The following is a 20,348-nucleotide window of genomic DNA, read 5'->3' as shown; positions in this document are numbered from 1 at the left end:
AAACAAATGGCACGTGTGGGGGAGAGGCATCTTGTATTAAGTTTAGGGGTGGGGAAGGAAGGCAAAGAAGAGAGGACAATAGGTGCATGGCAGATGTGAAGAGAGCGTGATCAATTCTTGAACGCGAAAGGTCCACGTTGGAAGGTGGAGAGCCACAGGGTGGTTGTCAAGACAGGAATTCAGACCTAGAAATCCTATGTTGGGCTTGGGGCTCGTGAGGAGGAGGTAGAAGGAAGAGGAGTCAAAAGGGGAAACGGAGAAGGAATTGTTAGGAAAAGGGAAAAGAGAGGGACTGAACTAGGCCAATGCGATTCCTCAAGAACCAGCTAGAACTGAGGATATGGATTCAAGGTTTAGCTCAAGCTTTGGTGGAACAGAGGATTTGGAAGGAGAAAGTGGGGAGCAAGTTCAGGCTGAAAAGTCCATTAGGAAGCTGTAATCTAGATTCTGGACCTGGATTCTTATTCGGAGCATGGATTTGCTCCCACTTACACTACCTGCTTATTACTGCTTATTAGCGTTGGTTCCCTTTGTACGCCAGCCATTACCTTTCAGTCAGCTGTCGACATCCCATGCCTTTTGAAGCAACCACGTACACATAAAATTGTTTACCACAAAAAGGAGCTGCAGTGAGTCCCCACTGACTATTCAGGGTAGCCCGTTCCTACAGTAGGAAGAACACCCCCAACGCTCAGCAGCAAGCCTCCAAGAACGTCTGAATTCAATCTAGACTGTCAACTCTGCTCAACAGAAAGGCCGCCTGCTCCTTCTCCCGTCGACCCGTCCGCCTCACCCCCCCAGCCAGACATACGTGCTTAGAAGCAGGGATTAAGTTTGCACCATGGGACTTCCTCTGATCCACCAGTTGCAAAAGGTATCCTTCTAGGGAGAGGCTGGGCTACGTTAGCCCAGCAACCTCAAGGCAAATCTCAACCCCTTTCTGCAGGACAATGCCCTCTGAAGATGCTCCAAGGTGGTAACACGTGGGGCCTTCCCAGCCTCCACATGTGGTTCTTCTCCCCTCCCACCTCCTCTCATTATCAGCTGAGGCCCCTTGGGAATCTCGCTGGTTCTTGTTTTTAGAAGGCGGAAGTTGGTTTCTAATCTCTCTTGCCCGCTTCTGTCAGCAGCGGAGAGATCTTTGCCCCCTGACAGATGTCTTCCAGACTCCTTGGAGCAAGCCCAAAGGGAAGCAGGGACCAAATCCTGGAAGCGAAGGCCAGGCTGCCCTGCCTCTTCAGTGCCGTCCCCCATCCCGCCATATCCCTTTTCCCTCTTTGAAGCTGGGGGGGGGGGGATGAATCTGGGCTTCCCCAAGTGATGTGCTAATGCATTTTGCATTAGTGCTAAAAGAGGAACTTCCAACTTACCCAGGGCCAAAGGGTTAATAAAAAGTGGCAGGCTTTAACAACTACCATTACAGTTGCTTGGCAACTAGAGAAGGTGCCTTAGGAAGGCCTAATTAATGAATGGGGAGGAAAGGGGGTTCCTGGTAAATAAAGCAGGCTCCCTGCTTTCATTTGTGCAATTCCCAGAACTTTGGTCTTCTCATTCCATCCAGAGGCACAAGATAGTGGGGAGGGAGTAAAGCCTTTCCCAAAACATCTCCAGATCTTTCTCCTGTCGTTGGGTTCGGTTTCTGCCCCAGCCTCTTCAAGAAACACTGAAATTTATACCCAAGGGTTGCCATTAGGAAATCTTCCTAAATTTAGGACAGATTGTTTGTTCTCTTGCAGGACAAGAGGTAAGACCATGGAACAAATGCCAAGCCGCCCCGGCATGTGCTTTCAAGGGCACGGATGCCCTCAGAAGACACCTCTCCTCCCCTCGGGCACCCATTTGTCCTGTAATTGCCCTAGTTGGTAGACATGTTTAGGAAGTGTCCCTTCTTGAAAAACTAGCCAGGAATCCTGCCTAGCATTTGTTCTTACCAAAAGCATGGCTGGATCATTCCACATTTGCTGGATTTTTTGGAAAGGAAGAAAGGGCTCGGATGAGCAAATTACAAAATCACCCTCAACAGGGGCCGAGGGCAGTTCAGAAATGTCGTATCCTAAAAGACAGATGCCTTTCCCATTTCCTTCGTTACAACACTTTCCTCTCCCACCCCCCCAGTGGCAGAAGGAAACTTGGAATTCCCTTTTCCCAATCACGGTTCCCCAACTCTGTTTTGGGTTTGCCGTTCAGGGTCAGCGCTGGCCTGAGGGAGGACATGGAGGAGAACGGGCTGCGGCTGAATCAGCCGGTTGAAAAGGGCTGCCAAGATGCTTCCCCCCTGCCCACACCAAGCTGACAAGATTTGAGTTCCAGGCAAAGCTCTACTGCCACTGGGTATCTGGCAGCTGCTGGGCTGAGCGGGGCAAGGGGCCAGCCAAGAGCGGCTGCTGTGCCAAGCACACTGCACGGGTCTTGCTTGCCAAATGCTTTTGGGGAATGGAAGAGAATTGTTGGAAGAACTCAAGCTACCCACCCCTCAACCCCCCACAAGCCCGGAGAAAAACACAGAAGCCAGCCAGAGACCCTGACCAGGAACGAGAAAAGGACGCAGCCTCTCAGCAATGGAGGACCAAATGAAGTCTGTGTGGAATCATGGAATCAACCCCCTCGGCCGACACAGCTCCAAATTCCAGAATGGGGTGCTTCTGCATTTTAGCTATTCCAGGAGAACTAAATTGACAAGACTTTTTTTTTAGTTGTATGGTAGTTTGCCAAAGACAAGAAGATGGGAATTAAAAATCTAAAATTCAACCCCTAGGCAATGATAATTGAAGATTACGGAGAGATGGTTTCAAGGCCTCGCCCAGCTAAGAAGCTTCCTTGGGTGACCATGGGCTGGCCAGTGCCTTTCAGCCGCAGCTGCGTTCAAGGGATGGTTTGAGGATTACCAAAGGAAAGGGGAGTCCTTATATGCTGTCCTGAATTCTTGGGAGGAAACAGAGGATTAAAAAAAAAGTTGCAACAGTAATAGTCACAACAAGGAAAGAGGAGATGTGATTCTAAAGTGGACAGACAGGACACAGTACCGATTTCCTTTTTACAAGAACCACACTTCTGATTGTAAAGGATCTAGCCTTGACTTGAGCTGGGTTACCTTTTCGCTACTGTATTTCAGATTACTGCACTGTAAGCTGCCATGAGGATCCCCTTGGTGCAGACTGGTAGGACTGAAACACAAAGGAATAAATAAAAACAGCTTGGCTTTTAGAAAGCATTCAGTGCCAGGTGGAGGTCCACAACCTGTGGCGTTCTCTTCTTCTCCAAGCTTAGTCATCTTCCTCTTGCTCATTTGCTAACCCAATAAAGATTAACAGGGCTCTTATGGGGCTGCACAGACCACATCCGATCGCCAATAAGCCGCTCAGACATCCAGGAGAGAGCAGAGGAGGGAGGCTGATGCACTCAACTGGATATAGATTGAGACCTGTGGAATCTTAGCTTGGCGTATAATCCCTACAACCGTGGAAACCTAACAGGACTCCATGCTTCCCTAGCATTCCCTTCACCTGGACTTTCACCAGGGATACACCTGAACCTTAGAAAAGTGCCTCCTTAATAAATCCAACAATTGCTTCAATCGGGTTGGATTGCCTCAATATTTTTCAACGTGGCCTCTCTAGGCTGAACACCCAATTATCAGTTGTAATTTTGCGAGCCTCACAACCACCCTCTGAAGGAGGTTCACAGAGCTATTGGAGGCCAAATGAATAACTAATGACTCATTTGAAGGCTCCGGTTCACAACAGAGAGCAAAAGATTGCAGGCATCAACCTCCCTTTTGCAAGAAATAAAGCCGTGACCGTCGAGTCTGGCAGTTTTCCCCAACGTGCCCAACTTGCCCATCGTTCCATTTTTACACACACACACACAGAGACATGCACATGCCCCCTGCAAAAGAACCTGAGGTGGTCCTTGTGTGATCTGCCCCGGGATCCCTAATTTTTTGGAAGTAATTTTTTTTTGTTTTTTGCTAAAGCTGCATCTGGGCAGCATCCTGAGAAAGTTGACTCGAGCTGAGTCAGTGGAGGAATGGAAAGCACGGGGCAGGGGGTGGGGGTGGGGGAATGCAGGACAGCAAGTTGTTAAGAACTGGATGACTGCTGGAAGATTTATGCAGCAAAATCCAGTTTTTAGGAACCTAACGCAGGGGGTATTTTTCCAGCAACGGACCTGAAATTTTCCACGCCAGTCTCTCTGAACAGGGCTGTGCCTCCCTCGGAAGCTCGCCTGACAAAACATTTGGTAGGAGAGCTATTAAAATGAAAGCAACGCCCCCCCCCCATCTAATTTCTACAACAACCACGCAAAGCAGCTCTTCGACTTGTCAATCTAATAGGTGTTTTGGGAGTGGGGAGATGACCAAAGGAAGGGGGGGACTGAGCTGAAGGTTTTAAAGGATGCCAGGATATTATTTAAAGGATATTGCGACTCCTCCTTTTTTTGTCTCGCAAAACGCTCCAAAATGGGAACAGGATTGTTTTGGGGCAGAGGGACACTGCAGTGCTGGCAAGAACTTTTCTCCTCTGCGTAGCTGCACAGCCCCACACCCTTGGCAGCCCCCCAGCTGCCTGCACCCCCATGCCTCGACGCCCAGTCCGTTGTCAGGTCCGAGCCAGGAAGCTGTCAGTTCCTATTGCATTCGGGCCACGGAGTCCTATTAAAATCGCCTTTCCGGGGAAATGGGGTCCACTGCTTCCAAAGCATGGGAAAAAGAGAACTCTGCTTCTGCTCCCTTTGAGCTGGACCCTTGCACTGGCTGGGACTTTCAAGGAGCCAAACAAAAGAATTCTGTGGATAGTTTCTGGCTGAAATCCATGTCAACCCTTTGGAAGGTCACAGGTCACACTAACTCACATTTATTCTCAGCAGAACCTGCTCTGAGTACAAGCTGTAAGAAGCACTGATTCAGAATGTTTTCCTCCTTAATCCCTCAAGATATTCCTGATCCTTCCACGTGTTTCTGCTTAATTAATTATTTTTTTAAAGGGGACTGTGCTCGTTCATGGAAGGAAGACTTTCTCCCTGCTCAGTTACCAGGGGTGTAACGCCTTACGATCAGATGACCAAAGGCAGGGATTGAGGAGGAGAATCAGGACTGCAAAGGGGATCCTGCCAAGCCCTTTCAGACGACCACCAGCTTCAGACATTTAAGCTGTCCTCCCTTTGTTAGGCACTACTGCAAACCAGCTTGTTTCCAGCCCCAAATTACATTAAATCCAGCTCCCAGAGGTTCTGCAGACCTACTTCCATCCCATCGACTGTGGATATGCTTGTCAGCCTATCTTCAGGGGCCAGATCAGCACTTAAATTTTGGAAATCACTTTCAAGAAGTAGAAGAAATTATGTATGCCACTCTTCTACCACCTACCAGCCTTTACTCTGCCTTCACACCATGATTTCTATTCCAAATCCCACCTGGGCTAAAATTGGAAATTCAGCAAACAGGGCAAGAGTGCCTCTGATCATGTCCACAAGGTTCCTTTCCCATCCTGCCATTATCCTAAGGTGAAGCGGCAGAGGCCCCTGGACCATTTTGCAGTGCTCCTCCTCAGCCCCCAGATGTGCCTCTCGGCAGCTCTACTGGACTAACAAACTTAAACCGGGCTCTGCGTGAGATATAGAAATGACTGAATGAAGAGGAAAGAACCTTAATGATGGCTAAGTGCAAGATTAAGGCTGCTGTCCACATGGCTGTAGCAAAGGAGTTTGGACTTCATTAAGACTGGTAGGACAAAGGAAGGGGAACCTGTGGCTGTTCATACCATCATTCTCCAGATTCTAAAATTCAACCCCTATCAAGAGATGAAAGGGTGCAGAAGCGGGAAAACAAGAAGCACAAAGGATGTCCCAGCACTTCCTGTTTAGGGCATAAGAACTCACACCAGCCATCAAACAGATGGAAATCCTCAGTCTTGGATTGCTTGGCCATTATTATCTTGGCAAACAGTAAAAAGAATGTGGCTTTGAGCAGTAGGAATGAACAAATAAAGTAAGGCACAAAAGGCCTAAGCTTCATCTGAAGTAGACTGGGAACAATCTCTGAAACAGACTAACTTAAGTTCAGCCAAGGTTAAGTAGATGCTACCTGGGCTGAAAATTGGACTCTGTTCATCTCCAGCTTTTTCAGCCAAGAACATCCAAGATGTTGCAGCAACATGGCAGCCCCTCCTTAACCTTGGCTGATCTCAAAAAGCTAAGCAACCTCAGTCGTGGTTACAGTTTGAATGAGAGACAGACAAGAAATCCAGGACTGAGAAGTTGGAAAAAGTCCCAGGAAAAGGCACTGGCAAGCCACTTCCACTTCCATTTTCTTCAGTGCTAAGAAAATGGCACTGATATGTTCACGTGGTCATCAGGGACTGAGTTTGACCCACAAATCCACCCATGGGTCACCAACAGGAAAATGTTGCCATGAGCCGACCATCATGTGTTAAACAATGACTGCTTTGTTGACCCACTGCCGGATTTAGATGTGCCTGGACCTCCAAGTTCAACGCCCCATCTTCCCTAGCCACGGAGTTCAGTGCAAGAAAAGAACTGTTGCAACAAAGGACAAATGAGCCGAGCACTGATAAGGTTTTGTATCTTGGAGAGGCCTACTGAGAAGCAACAGCTGCAGACTTCATTCAGAAGCCCAGATGAGAGACCCAGTTCTATTTGTATGCTACCTGACATCTTCTCCCAGCCCACCTCAGCATTTCACGTTGCCGTTTTTTTGCAGCTGGTGTAGGTGTGGGCTTGGAATCAGTCCTGAGGAATGCTGGAAAATTACAAGGAGCACGCAATGCCGAAGGACTAGTTGAGGAGAAAAACACCCGTGTGTAATCCTAGATGCATTTGTTTGGGCAAAGAGAGGGAAGGGAGGGGGAGGAGGAGGAGGATGGTGGTAGTGTGGAGAACATCTTGCTATCCAGAGATAACAAGAGTCATAACCCAGAAGAAATCTGGAGGAGAGAGTGCTATCCACACTGCCTTGATTTCCCAAAGAAGAGGCAAGATCTAAAGCCAATAAACAAAAATAAATAAATAACAAAGCCAATTAGGAACCAAGAATCCAGTGCTATACAACCTGGCATGGAAGTTGTTGAATTTGTTTGAAATGTTAAAAGCTATGTGTGTTACGCAGAAATTAAAACTGTGCTATTCTGGGAGGAAAGGAGCTTCTTGTCAAGTAATCGCCTTTATAAGCCCAGATCAAAGAAAGTGTGAACAAAAGAAGATTTCTGTCCTTTTGAGCGAAAAATGCAACGGGTCTGTAAAGGGGCTGTCATTTCTCTTTCCCCTGTCTGGATAAATCAGGCCGTGGGGTGAGGAGATGACTGGACATTAACAAGACTCTGTTAAAAATGGAATGGAATAAATGAGCTGTGGAGTAAATCCCAAGGACTTTAAAAACTTGGAGAAGTTGACTTCACAGGCAAGGAACAACACGGATGAAAACCCATGAATTCTCCCTTGAGTTTTGAAGGGGTGAACAAAAATTCTCTTGCATCAAGGACAGCAACAGATTTGAAATCAGATTTGGGGGGCCCAGCAGCCACTTCCAGCAAGTAGAAAATAAAAGCAAAACGTGCCCTTTTTGTTCCACCCAGCACCATACACCAGATTTAACACACAGCCTTGCTGACTTCCTAACTGCTCCCCTGCAGCATGTGTGTTTGTGTCTGTGTGTGTGTTTATTTAACCTACCCTTGATTTTCCTGCACAGATCAAGCAAGCTCAGCCCCAGAGCTAAGATGGAAGTGCATTTATACCCTCAAATACTTATTCCAAACCATTTGTATCCTTTAATTTATCTTACGCATTATTGTATGTTTTCAAAGTCAGCATCAATATTTAAATACAGCACCCGGGTGCCCTTTTTGGCTTCGTGCCTCAAAACATTTCAGAGCTGTGTACTTTCACCAACACATCACTTCCAGGAAGAATAATCAAAACAAAACAACCTTGGTTTGAAGTTGGCTTGCAAAGCTCTCTCTCTCTATCTCTTTTTTAAACAAAGGGTCGTCCCTATCTCTCTCGATGGCCAACTGCTGTTTGTGGGGAAGAAGATGGGAAAAAAAAGAGTGGAAATACTTTCAAAGATAAAATGAAAACACAGGCAGTTTTTATCTGAGGGAGGGGTGGGGGGGCTGTCTTGCTTCATTATAGAGATCGCAAGAGACATTTAAGGGGGAGGAAACTAAGGAAACCAGGGTTTACAGCCGCAACGCGGAGATTTTCGACTTTCATGAACTGAAACAGTCACTGCTGGCTTTTTCTAAAGTGGCCCAGGGACAAATGAATCTCCCCTAAAGCAAACTGTCACCAAAAAAGCTCTTTATGGCAGACAATTGTACTTCCACATAGCTCATGTTAGAGCACAGAGCCAACACCAAATAAACTAGGCATCTATCTCGTGTGAAAATGCTCAGCCGAACAGCCCCCAGGTTCTTGCCTGCATTCAACACGCCAGCCTCAGTTTACCTATGCCGGTGCTCTGCACAGATGCCCAGAGCTCGGTCCCAACCTTCACGAAGGGAAAATGAGCTAATGCATCCCAGTTTGCAAATCTTCCCTTCCATGTGGTCCTCCGCCCTGCACGTTCCTCACGTGCCAAAATGGGATCCTCCATCAACCGATGGGTCTTCCATCTCAGTTGGATCTCACGATTAGCTTCCATGAGATTCCAAGAGGCAGCCGGCCGTCCCTGGCTGGATTTACCCACTGGGCTGTCAGGCGATGGCGATGGAGTGGATCTGGCTTGGACTGGGTTGCCGGGCTTTGCAATCTAGGCTTTACAGTTTAGCGTTATGCGTGAACCAGACCTCCGAGGGCTTCAGTGATCCAGCTCATTTTGCATTTCAGGAGCGTAACTAGGCAGAGAGGTTTCTTCCCAATTCCAAGCGCTTCCAGAAAGAAAGCTACCTGCATTCAGAATGCATTTAAAATCCTGGTTTTCTAAAGCCACGTTTCAGCTCAATTTCTCCCTCTCCTTCAATCACCTTCTACCTGGAACGGCTCATGCTTACCCACCTGTTCCCACTCACCATAAACATGCATAACATCCTCCTCCCCCCAAAAAAGCCTTTTAATTCTAGATATGCCTGCATTAAAACTTGCACAACGTTGTTCAATAGGGGTAACTTTCCCAGGGCAGTTTACATCAAAAACTACAGGATTATAAAACCAATAAAATAGCACCTAAAACAATAATACCGAACATACACATTTTTTACCCAGGATCCAATGATATGATGACGATGATTGTTGTTGTTATTATTATACAAATTTACACGGCTGCCCAACTCACACACAGTGACTCTGGGAGTCCTACAAAATTCCACAAATCTGGGTTCATCCAAATCATGATTTTCAGTATTCTCATCACTAGGAGATTCAGACCCACTTTTTGCTCCTGGGAGGAAGTGAGCTAGCTTTTTCGGAGAAAGGGCTACTGAGGAATGGGAGGGGATGAGGGTGGAGGGCAATGTCTGAAAAAGTTTCCTAAACTCAGACACTGAAAAAGTATTTCTCTTTCCACATAGTTAAACAGTGGATTTTTCTTTTTCTTTTTTGGTTACAAGATAGAAAGAACTCCTGGCTTAAACAGCTTTAAAAAAAAATAGATAAACGAATTGAAGAAGGCATAAATTATGTCCTGTTCATTAGATGTCCTCTGAATAATGATGGTTATTTAAAAGCACACATCAAATCAAACTGATCAAACTTGCAGAGCTCCAGGGAGCTGCTGGAGATATATGGTTCAATCAGACTTTGGAATGATTGAACCAAGCAAGAAGGGATGGTCATTTTCCAGCCTTTCCTGAGAAATGAAAAAGGATCAGGTCAGAGCAGAACACACGGAAAAAACTAACTTCTCCATATATAGAGGTTGGGAGCCATGCAAGTTTGATCAATTTGATTTGACGTGTGCTTTAAAATAACCGCCATTATTCAAAGGACATCTAACGATAGTCCCAATATTTTTATGAAGTGGCTGAAAATCTAAGCACCGGGACCAAAGTGGACAGATGAAAATAGGCATACTATAAGAAAAAGAAAGCATAAAAAGCATTTTTTTTAAAAAAATGAAGCTCATTTTAAGAACAGTTAAAAGGAATGCAACTCATGGAGCTACACTTGTAAGCTATCCGGTATCAAAATGCTCAGGAGAAGTCATGGTTTTAATGGCCAGGGTGAAACCTCACATTCAGCCCTCAACTTGACAGCACCAACAGCTTCGGTGTTTCAAAAGCAACTTGCCTGTGGACCATTCTGCTAAATTAACATGGAGGTGGAAATAACCTGGCAGAGGGGAATGAGAAATACTGCCAGTATTAGAAAGAGGGATTTCACAGTGTGGGTCTCCAAACCACGGAAGACAAGCTGAAGACGAGAGCAGATGATCCGTTTGGTGCTCTCCCGTGCCCTCTGCTGATCAGAGAGACATGTGCTTCCCAAGCTGGGAAGGAACACGTTGGTCAGCTGCGCACAACTTAAGCAAGCCACCGAAAGAGTTTCAAGACTCCTTAGAAACAGACGTTGAGGAACTGTGGTTTGAGAAAGACGAAGAGTGCGCTTCACTACACAATCACAGTTACAAATGATCTCCTTGGTTGTCCAGGCTCCACTAAGGTCCTCCAGGATAAAATAGGAACACGATGACTTTGTCCTCCCTCCCTCCCTCCCTCCCTCCCAACACCCTGTGCTGGCTGGGTGTCATCCAACACTAGAATTCTCTATTGTCTCAAAAGCCATCCTGAAAGGAAGAACAGGTTGTCTTATACCTGTGCATCAAGCTTTGGAAGCACTTATTCTTAGGATACGTTTTCCGTTTTTAGTACAATGGCCCTTACGAAAATAACACCAGGATATGGTGAAGAGCAAAGCTGCCATGAGGTTTCACGCAGAGACGCTGGCCACATTCCAGCTTCCCATAATTCCAGGCAGGACTGTCCAAGGGGAAATCTGAAACTCTACTGGGTTTAGCACGGAAACCTGTTTTGACACCGGGGCTGAACCCAGGAACAGGCAAAGGAATAAACCATCCCACTGCAGCAGATGGTTGAGTTCAGGTTGTGCCGGTCTGAGACCACAATAAAGATTTGATTTGATATGATGGTTTTGTTCAGGAGAGGAAGAATCGGGTTCCTCACTCCTCCTAGGTCTCCTTGGTGCAGTTCCTATCTCATCTCAGTAGCAAAATAATCTGGGGTCTGCAAAACGAGGCATGTGTGAATGATCAGAAAGGAAAGGGTGTAGCCTTCCCTCCAGCTAGCTAACGTGGTCTTTCCTTTCTTCACGTCATGCCTGAGAGAGATAGAAGGGTCTCCCTCCCCATCCAAGCTCCTTCTCCAAAGTCTTCTCCATTCAGATTTCCACCCAGACACTTTAGGGCAGCAACTGTGGCTCTCCTTCCCTCGAAACGGGACTGATCCCCAAAACAGGGGGGCGATTTTCACATCCTGTCAGAAGCCAGGGAGACAAATTCTTCCACGCAGATAGCAGGAGAGAAGAGCCGCGGAGCGCGAGAAGATGGCTGGCACGACACCAAGTCTCCGGGAGTGCAGTGACTTCCCACGGAAGAGATAGGCGAGGGCCTGTCTCAGCAGCTGGGAGGTGTTTGTTCAAGCCACCGAAGCAGGACATCAACAGGGCTTCCTTCCCAGGGGAGGAAGAACAGCGACACGAGGCGAGGTGGCCTCTGGCTTACCTTAGGATACAGAAGCAGGTCTTGGCCCCCGACGATAAACGGCAGAAGCCAAACCGCTGTTTGCTGTCGATATCCGTGAGCACAAACGTGAAGTTCTGCCCAACCTGTCCCACCGTGAGGCTGGAGGTGGAAAGAACAAAGGAACCGGTCAACAGCCTGTTGCCTTCAACCTCGCAAAGTCTCTCTGCAGAGCTGGCTAGACGGCAGCTCTCCTCCAGAAGCTGAAACTTCTGGAGCTCCAAACAGCTGGCGGAGCGGCAGGTGACTTGCTCGCCCTCCTTGGAAAGACCCCTTTCACCCCACGAAAACCATCCAACCAACTGCAGCCTCCTAACTCGAGCGCCCCTTCTAGTCCAGGTTCGACTCCTTGGACATTGAGCTGAAAGCTCTACTTTGCCTTGGTCAGACACCTTCCCTCCCAATCTAACAGCCCCTTCCCAGGTGATGTATTTTTATGATGCAGGAGCACTTTTGTGACTCAGTCATTACCCACAGCTAGGGCCCAGACCGGTTTGGTTCAGATCCACGAAAAAGAGATTGAAAATCGACTGATTCCATCAGACCGGTCTTTACAATCTTGCAGAATGTAACGTTATTTAAGAGAGGTTTTCATGCTCATTTTTTATAAGCTGGAATTCAACACTACCATTAAGCGCACATTCAAGACTCGGGAATCTCAAATTAGGAAATATGACTGAGTTTGCCCTATTGCCAGGAGTGATGACTACAGGTAGTCCTCGTTTAATGACCACAATTGGGACCGCTAAGCAAAGTGGTCATTAAGCAAATCCAACCCAATTTTACAACCTTTTTTGCGGCGGTCGCTAAGCAAATCACTGTGGGGATTAAGCGAACCACATGGTCGTTAAGCAAATCACGCAGTTCCCCATTGATTTTGCTTGCCAGAAGCCGGCTGGGAAGGTCGAAAATGGCGATCACGTAACCACGGGATGCTGCGATGGTCATAAATGCGAACTGGTTGCCAAGCACCCAAATCATGATCACGTGACCGTGCGGATGCTGGGATGGTCATAAGTGTGAGAACCAGTCATAAGTCATTTTTTTCAGCACCGATGTAAGTCTGAACCATCACTAAACAAATGGTTGTTAAGTGAGGACTACTTGTAGTAGAATCAGTAACATAAAACACACAAGGAAATAAATATTATCAGCTTTCAGACCATAAAAGGTGCACAGAAAAGAAAAAATTAAGACTCCATTGTTTACACAGATTAGAAAAGAAATATTTGAGTGATCGGAAGGAATGGAACCAGAACTTCTGTTGGCGTGGTTTCTAAAACAATTTTTTAAAAAAACCTTGGCACAAAAGGAATATTTCATATTCAGGTTAAGCACAGATCTCCCCGTCTAATTATATCACATTTTGCACATGTTGGTCTCATTTCTCAAGTTTATTCAACCACCGAGGGTTCGCCTGACGTTAATTTAAAGGGATATTTAATAGGAATAATAATAATAATAATACAGGATTACGGGTTTAGAAAGCACCGCCTTCCATTGAGTCCTGGGTGAACCCCTTCCTTTCTATCAGCACAATTATTCCGGAACAGCCCCCCCCACCAGGAGCCCACCAGGAGCAGGGCTCATGACCAGGCCCCTCCTGGAGATTTTTCAGAAATCCGCAATCACGTTGCCCTCTGCCCAGAAAGGTTCGTTTCCCTCTCCTGCCACAGTGCCAACAATATTCTTGAGCCCTGCTGGGTCTCCTCCCGCCTTGCAAAAGGGAAAAACTCCAGCGAGCGACGGGCGCAGAGTGACGGGAGAGAAAGCCATGAGTGGATAAAAGCAGTGTACATACATAAAAGCCTTGTAATTAGTAAAGGATATAACTCCCAGCAGCTTGATTCCTCCCTCCTAAATAACAGCTTGTTTTATTCCATAGGTGGAACCGATCACTTACCGCCGGAACTTCCCGGGCGGCATGCAGAGGGAGAAACGTGTCACGCGTGTTTTAGTGTCGTTCGTGCTTTGCCAGGTCTTTCTGAGAATGCCATGCCCCCCATGCAGGGAAACTGCAGCCTTGCGCTACCCCTCCAGGAGATCCCCACCGTGTGCCCTGCGGAACAGCAGAGGGCGATTCAGAAAATCAACGTGCCAGTGAGGAGCGGGATGTTCGAGAAAGCTTGGAAGCCAACCACACGAAGCCTCCATGCAGGCCGCCCGCTTGCTTGCCTGCCATCTTCATCACAACTCTTGGACGTTCTCCCAAGACGATGGGGGGACTGACGCGGAGCAAGCCCACCCACCCAACAAGCTTTGAGAAGCTTTCCAAGCCCAAGCACGCCTTTTTCACCATGATGCCTCAGCAGCCTGATGTTCTTCTAAGGACAACCACCGTCCTCGTGTGCTGCAGATGTTCTTCTTCCTCCTAAGGGTGCACGGGGGTAGCCTGGACTTGGGGGCCCGTCTTCCAGTTCAATTTCAGAAGGGTCTCCCCATCGCTGGCATCTGAGCATGGCATTTCTTCAAGGCGTGAGCTGCAGAGTGCCCCAACTCCCTGCTCGGGGCATCCTCTGTCAGAAGCTAGAAGGCTCTTGCAAAGCTTTTCCATCAAGTTGGCTGAGGTGACAGGGCACCTTACGCCGCATTCCAAATATGGACCTCTGGTGAGAAGTCCCCCTTGCCTTACCACCATTTTCAAAAATGAGGACTTTCGTGAATGAGGACATTCAAGACTCGGGGAATCTCAAATTAGGAAATACGACTGAGTTTGCCCTATTGCCAGGAGTGATGACTACAGGTAGTCCTCGTTAAATGACAATTGGGACCGCTAAGCAAAGTGGTCATCAAGCGAATCCGACCCAACCTTTTTTGTGTGTGTGCGGACTGGCCGTAAGTCAGTTTTTCCAGCACCGTCATAAGTCTGAACAGTCGCTAAATGAATGGTTGTTAAGCGAGGACTACCTGTAAGAGAAAATGCTTCAGCAGGAGGGGGAACATTTATTTTCCCTGCCAATGTTTATTTTCACCCAAATTTCCTCCAGATAACCCCTGACAGCAAAGCTGCATCGCTTCTAAGTTAGAAGAAGCCGCCTCTACCAACAAGATTTGTGAAACTGTAAAGGGGAGGTCACCGAGGACGCCCACACCTTCCACCCCTCTTCTCTTGCACCCGAAACAGAAGGCAGCTTCTCCTTCAGCAACTCAACCAGAGGAATAAATCTGAGATTCTGCAGATCTCAACACTACCACAAGTTGGGAAACAGGGTGGAAATGTACCATAAGACACGGAGCTGTGCAGAGCAAGGACTGGGCGAAGCTGTTGGACACCTTCAGGCGTGGGATTTTTTGCCTAGATGGTCACCGAAACCGTGTGACAGAATCAGATTTTAACCCTATCCCTGCCACAAACATCCCAGAAGCTTCCTGACCCTGAGTCTTCAACCAGCACTTTTTATTTAAAAAGTCATACAGATGTACAGATCCAGTGAGGACATCTAGCCCATTTCTGCTCCATTTCTAAAGTAGCCGAAGCAGGTGGTGGATCCCAAACTTACTTCGAACACACCACCTCCACCCCCGGGGGTGGAGCCCTCTTGTGACAAAGAACTCTGCATATGACCAGAGACCCTCCTCGGTTCATTCTTTCTAGGGGTTCTAAGAATATAAGCCAAGCGCCTAGAACAGCCTAGCAGATACACGTAGAAAAATTCTCTGTGCAGGTTATGCAAATTTGGGAAGTGAGAGACTCAGAGTTTCTAAACAATAGTATTAAATTACCCATCTCCTGCATTTACCATCATGCTGAGAAAGAAAGACTCTGTGTGTGTGTGTGTGTGTGTGTGTGTGTGTGTATAAATAAGACATTGACTGATTGATCTTCTGCATACATATTCAGCCTGGCCTGTGGGGTGAAAATGATAGGTGAACAAATGCTTAGTGGAAAATGTAAGTATGAATTGCAAATAATCATGATTTATTCGGGAGGAAGGCACCTTCCTTACACCGAATGCCATGCAAATTCCACCGAAATGAGGAAAACATGTTTCTGGAGCAATTCTGATTAAGATCCGTTTCCGCTTACGGTCCAGAATAGCCCTTGCCGTGATGTTCTCCAAATCTGAGCAGGTGACAGAACTCAGTGGCCTGACTGGGCACTGCTCTACATCATGGCGATATGGACCATGGGGTCAGAAAGAAAAGGCCACCTTCAAAATCTGCTAATGCTGTAAGCAGATACTTAACTCAGAAAGAAGACCAGCCATGGTCTGATGGCCCATCTACCATACCTAAATGGTCCATCTGAGCAGAGGATGGCGTTCTTATACCGAAGCATCATTCTATCAGCACCTCAATCTCCTCTTATCTAGGCAAGGAGCCAACTTCCAGGGTTAAACCCTTGTGAGACCATTTTAATATTCTTTGGCCAATGGAAGTGTTCCTTGGAGGACTCATTGTTTACTCTGATGACCCAACCCTATCAAGCCATCTTCTCAGATGGGAAAGATTTACGCTGGAATAATGCAGGTACATTGTCGTAATAAACCAGAAGGATCTGGAGTCACTTGCTGAGATGGGCGGCTATAGAAATTAAACTGAATAAATAAATAAATAAATCCAGGAAGATACAAAACCAAGTTAAGCTGAGCCATCCAACTGGACAAGCAGCAGAACGTTTTCTTCTCTTGATCTTCCCAACTGGGGGTTACAGGAGTGAACCCAGAATGAAATGTCTAAAAAAGCAGCACTGCACCACTGAATTTAGCCCTATGCTACATGAATATTGCATGGACCATTCTCCCCAGATTAGCACATTTGATGCAGCCAGACAATTTGCACAAAGCAAACAGTTCTCCAAACTATTCAGAGCTCCTTTGTGCCACCAGAGGCAGTGAGGGGTGCAGGCATTCCTCCTCCCTCACTCTTATTGACTCACTCTGCCCCATACTGACACTTAACCCCAGTGCTTGCAGCGACCCACACAATTTTGACACCAGACATTGCAGTGGGACATCAATGTCACACAATAATGAAGAGAAGCCAAAGGGAGATTGACAACGAGAAGGACAGATAAGAAACGATGCCGCTGAGGGTTGCTGGAAATCCCCCACCATTTGGGCAGCACTAATGTCTGGTGTTTGCAAGGGGCAAGTTCAGAACTATAAACTCATTGCAATTCACTTGACTTGCAGAATTACTCAACACGAACAACAGCTGTAAAATCTGCCTGGTGTCAACGGCAGAATGCAAATAACTATTCCATCGGCAAAAGTTTAACTCTGGCATTAAAACCGTCATTGGAAGCAAAAAGAAAACTGACTTGGCGGTTGCTGATTTGTGGTAAGATCAAAACATTTTTTTTAAACACTCCTTTAAAGATCCTTAGAAAAAGAGAAAAGGCAGTATTTTGAAACAGGGTTAGACACAGCCTTAAGAATGGTATGAACTTCATTATCCATTTTATTGAGAGAAGCGTGTGTATTTTTCCCTTTCTTAAAATGTTTAGGAACCCAACCCTACCTGTCCACGTAGAAAGGGAAACAGAACTTGGCCACCGTCTGCAGAATCTCCTGTGGAGAGAACAGAAAGGGGTGGGGGGGAGGAGAAGAGAGATAATTTAATCACCTAATGGGACCAATAAATCTAATGTTAACCACAGAACAAAATCTTGCAACTCTGCCCTGCAGAAACAAGAGACAAATGAAGAGAAATGTGCTTTATCAATTACATGGAAGAAGTACTAACCAGTCAATCATGTGAAAGAGCGAACATGATCAAACTTCATTAAAAATGAAAAATTAACCAAGATTCACACATGGGCAAGCAGCAGGGGCCCTGCAGCAGCCCCCGGAAGGTGGGGGAGGCAATGGGGCTGGCCTAGCGCTCGCTCGCCTCCAGGGAGACCTTCCGACCTGACCATATGGATACCAGCAACACCACCCGGACAAGCGGGATCTCTGGCCTGGCAGAATGCCCCCCCAAGTGCCACGCGGGCTCGTATCCTAGGAACGAGGTTTGCTGGGAGCGGAAAAGGCTTTTCCAACAAACCAAACTGTGCATCAAGACCAGGAGCCTTCTCGAGAGACGGTCTACCAGCTTGGCCCTCTTGCTGCCCGGGCGTGGTGGGGAAGTCCCGGAATGGGCGATAAATAAGAAATTGCATTTAGGAAGATATGTGGGGTGGGTGCTCACTTTAATCGGCAAACATTGCTGAAAGGCTGTCTCTACTCTTAGTTGTGTTCTCTGAGTAACCTTTTAAAAAGAACTTCTTTCTTTAAACATCTTTCAGTAGGTGAAGATTTAGACCAAGTGTTCTCAACAAGCAGGGAATCTATTATCTAAAAGAGCTGCAGAAATGGGAAGGTTTGATCCTTCGAAGTAAAGGATTGTCTGCTTGTAGAAACAAAGATGGCTATTTTCTTCCTTCCTTCCATCCATCCATCCATCCATCCATCCTCTCTCCATCCTTCAATTCATCCATCCGCCCATCCTCTTCATCCTTCCCTTCCCTCCCCTCCTTCCGAATTATGAGAAACAAACCTTAGCACACTTGATAAAATTAAACGTTGATTTACATAACAGAGCACTTTCCAGACCAGTAATAATAAATTATGCGTTAGTGAAATGGATGCTCCATGCTTCATTTATTTTTAAAACCACTTCCATTATTTAACAAATAAGCCACATCAATCTAATTGTCCATTCAATGGAGCAGAAAACATATTGCCTCTCTTGGCAACCCCACTGGTGAAACAATTCAATTGAGTATGTCCCATTCCTTCATACTTGCAAGGTCAAAAGCTCAGTCTTGGATCATCTTTGGGGTTTCCGAGGTAGGGCGGGAGACTGGCCACATTAAAGGCTACAAAAAAAATAGGTAAACTACAAGGGGCTGGAGGAGGAAGGGGTGCATTTCCTAAGAAAACTGACTGACTGTGGCAGAGCTTATAATCCCTCTTTAGAAAAACATGCTTGTTGGACAGCAGAAGGGTGAAAGGCTCCCTTACCCCTATTTGCAGAGCGCATGGGATCAAGCAAACCAAATTTATCACCAGACATTCAGTGAGAACTGGGTCTCTATGGTCCCCTCTCCGAAACCCCCTGCCACTGGAAGTTCACCACAATTTCAGTATTCACAGGGAAAGCTGCAGGATGTATTTTGCACTGGTATGAACTCCAGCCATTAAGGTTTTAAAGCATTCTAACGTTCAATACTTTCTATTTCAACCATTTTAGAGCTGGTTTTGGACATGAAGCATCTCACAAAAGAGCTTGTGCCCAAATACTTTTTTTTTAAAACTCCTGGGGACTAAAGAGAACTATTGCCTGATGTTTTCTGAGATGGGAGGTGTTGCAAAGCTCACAAACCAGGCAGGACACAAAACTTAGGGAGGAGTCTTCTTCAAGTCAATTTCACCTCCTGGTTAACTTTATGAACATGTCCAGCTAATACTCTCAGCAATCAAATGGAAATGATTTTATGATTGCTTTCTTCCAGGATGTTTTTATTTTTATTTTTTACTTCTTCTTTTAGCCTACACCTTAGGACATCCTAGTGATCTCCCATACAAGTCCAAACCATGCGTTAACCTTAGCCAGGGTTTAACCAGATCAACCAGGTTTAACCAGATCATTCTGTGCTTCCACCTAGCGGTACCGAGGATGGGGCAAAATCAACAAGTTTATGCCGAAAGAACATCAGAAGCCATTGAAACAAGTCCAATCAGAAGCTCCAGGCTCGGTGACTGGGTGTCAGCTCTGCTTTCCCATCCTGCATCCTTCTCAGTGGCTGAGGACTCTTCCACATAGAGAAACACAACAGTCTGCAAGACTCTGATTGCACCCAGTCAACGTGCAGAGTTCACACCTGGTTAGAAGTCCTGACTGAGCAGATTGTTCCCCTTCATCGCAGACGTTCCCATCCTGGAAGGCCAGAAATTTGGAGATCCGCAAACCCAACCAGGGCTCCCTGTTGCGCAACTTCATGGCTCAGTGATGTCCCTCCTCCCTGCACACCATTACACCTCCCTAGGTTGGGGGTGGAGAGCTCTCTTCCCCTTGAGACAATCGTGTTTTCTGAAACGGGGCCTTGTGCTAATCCAACAAAACACCAACTTTATGCTTTGATTTTTTTTTTCCACGCACGGTTTCATGTTTAACATTTTAATGAGCTCGGGGTGTGTGCGAGAGAGGAAGAGAAATCCATATCAGGCCGTCACCACAGTTAAAGTACAAAGCATGAAGCTCTGTCCCCCAGGATCCAGCACCACCCCCTCAGCCCTGGCTCTAAGATATTTGCCACCTGGTTCCAGCGCTGTCACCCCACCCCGCCCGCCCGCCTCCCCTTCCCTGGTTCCCATTCTTTTCATAATCAAAACACCGCTGACATTCTAATCCCCGCGTGGGTTTTCTGAAATCCCCTCTCATCGATCCTGCAAGCGCAGAAACGCATTGGAGACAGCGTGGCAGCCATTGATTGCGTCGGGTTTCGGCACCAAAGTTTTCAAAATAAATGAGCCGTGCCGACAGAAACGCCGCTCCCTTGGGGCGCGGAGCAACCGGGAGAGGAAGCTGCTTCGAAAGGAGACCACGGTCGGCCGCTTTGCTCCTCTGCCAGGGGGCCTCCAACGTGGATGGGAGGGAAGATCCGCGAACAATTCCATTCTTGTGTTTAGAGCTCAAGGAACTATTTTAT

At 46.8% G+C, this 20,348-nt stretch overlaps 1 protein-coding gene across 7 annotated transcripts in view; it reads right to left on the bottom strand.

The window, feature by feature from the left end:
* The window catches only part of DENND1A (DENN domain containing 1A), a 150,583-nt gene that overhangs the window by 80,773 nt on the left and 49,462 nt on the right, over positions 1-20,348 (bottom strand). For all 7 annotated transcript variants that reach the window (XM_063316378.1, XM_063316381.1, XM_063316385.1 and 4 more), the window contains exons 4-5: positions 17,174-17,223; positions 11,693-11,812 (exon numbers count right to left, since the gene is read on the bottom strand). In XM_063316378.1, coding sequence (XP_063172448.1) covers positions 11,693-11,812; positions 17,174-17,223 — 170 coding nt within the window. The remainder of the gene's footprint in view (positions 1-11,692; positions 11,813-17,173; positions 17,224-20,348) is intronic.

This window comes from Candoia aspera, chromosome 16 (assembly GCF_035149785.1).
Source record: "Candoia aspera isolate rCanAsp1 chromosome 16, rCanAsp1.hap2, whole genome shotgun sequence".
NCBI lineage: Eukaryota > Metazoa > Chordata > Lepidosauria > Squamata > Boidae > Candoia > Candoia aspera.
This window is presented reverse-complemented; position numbering and strand designations above follow the sequence as displayed.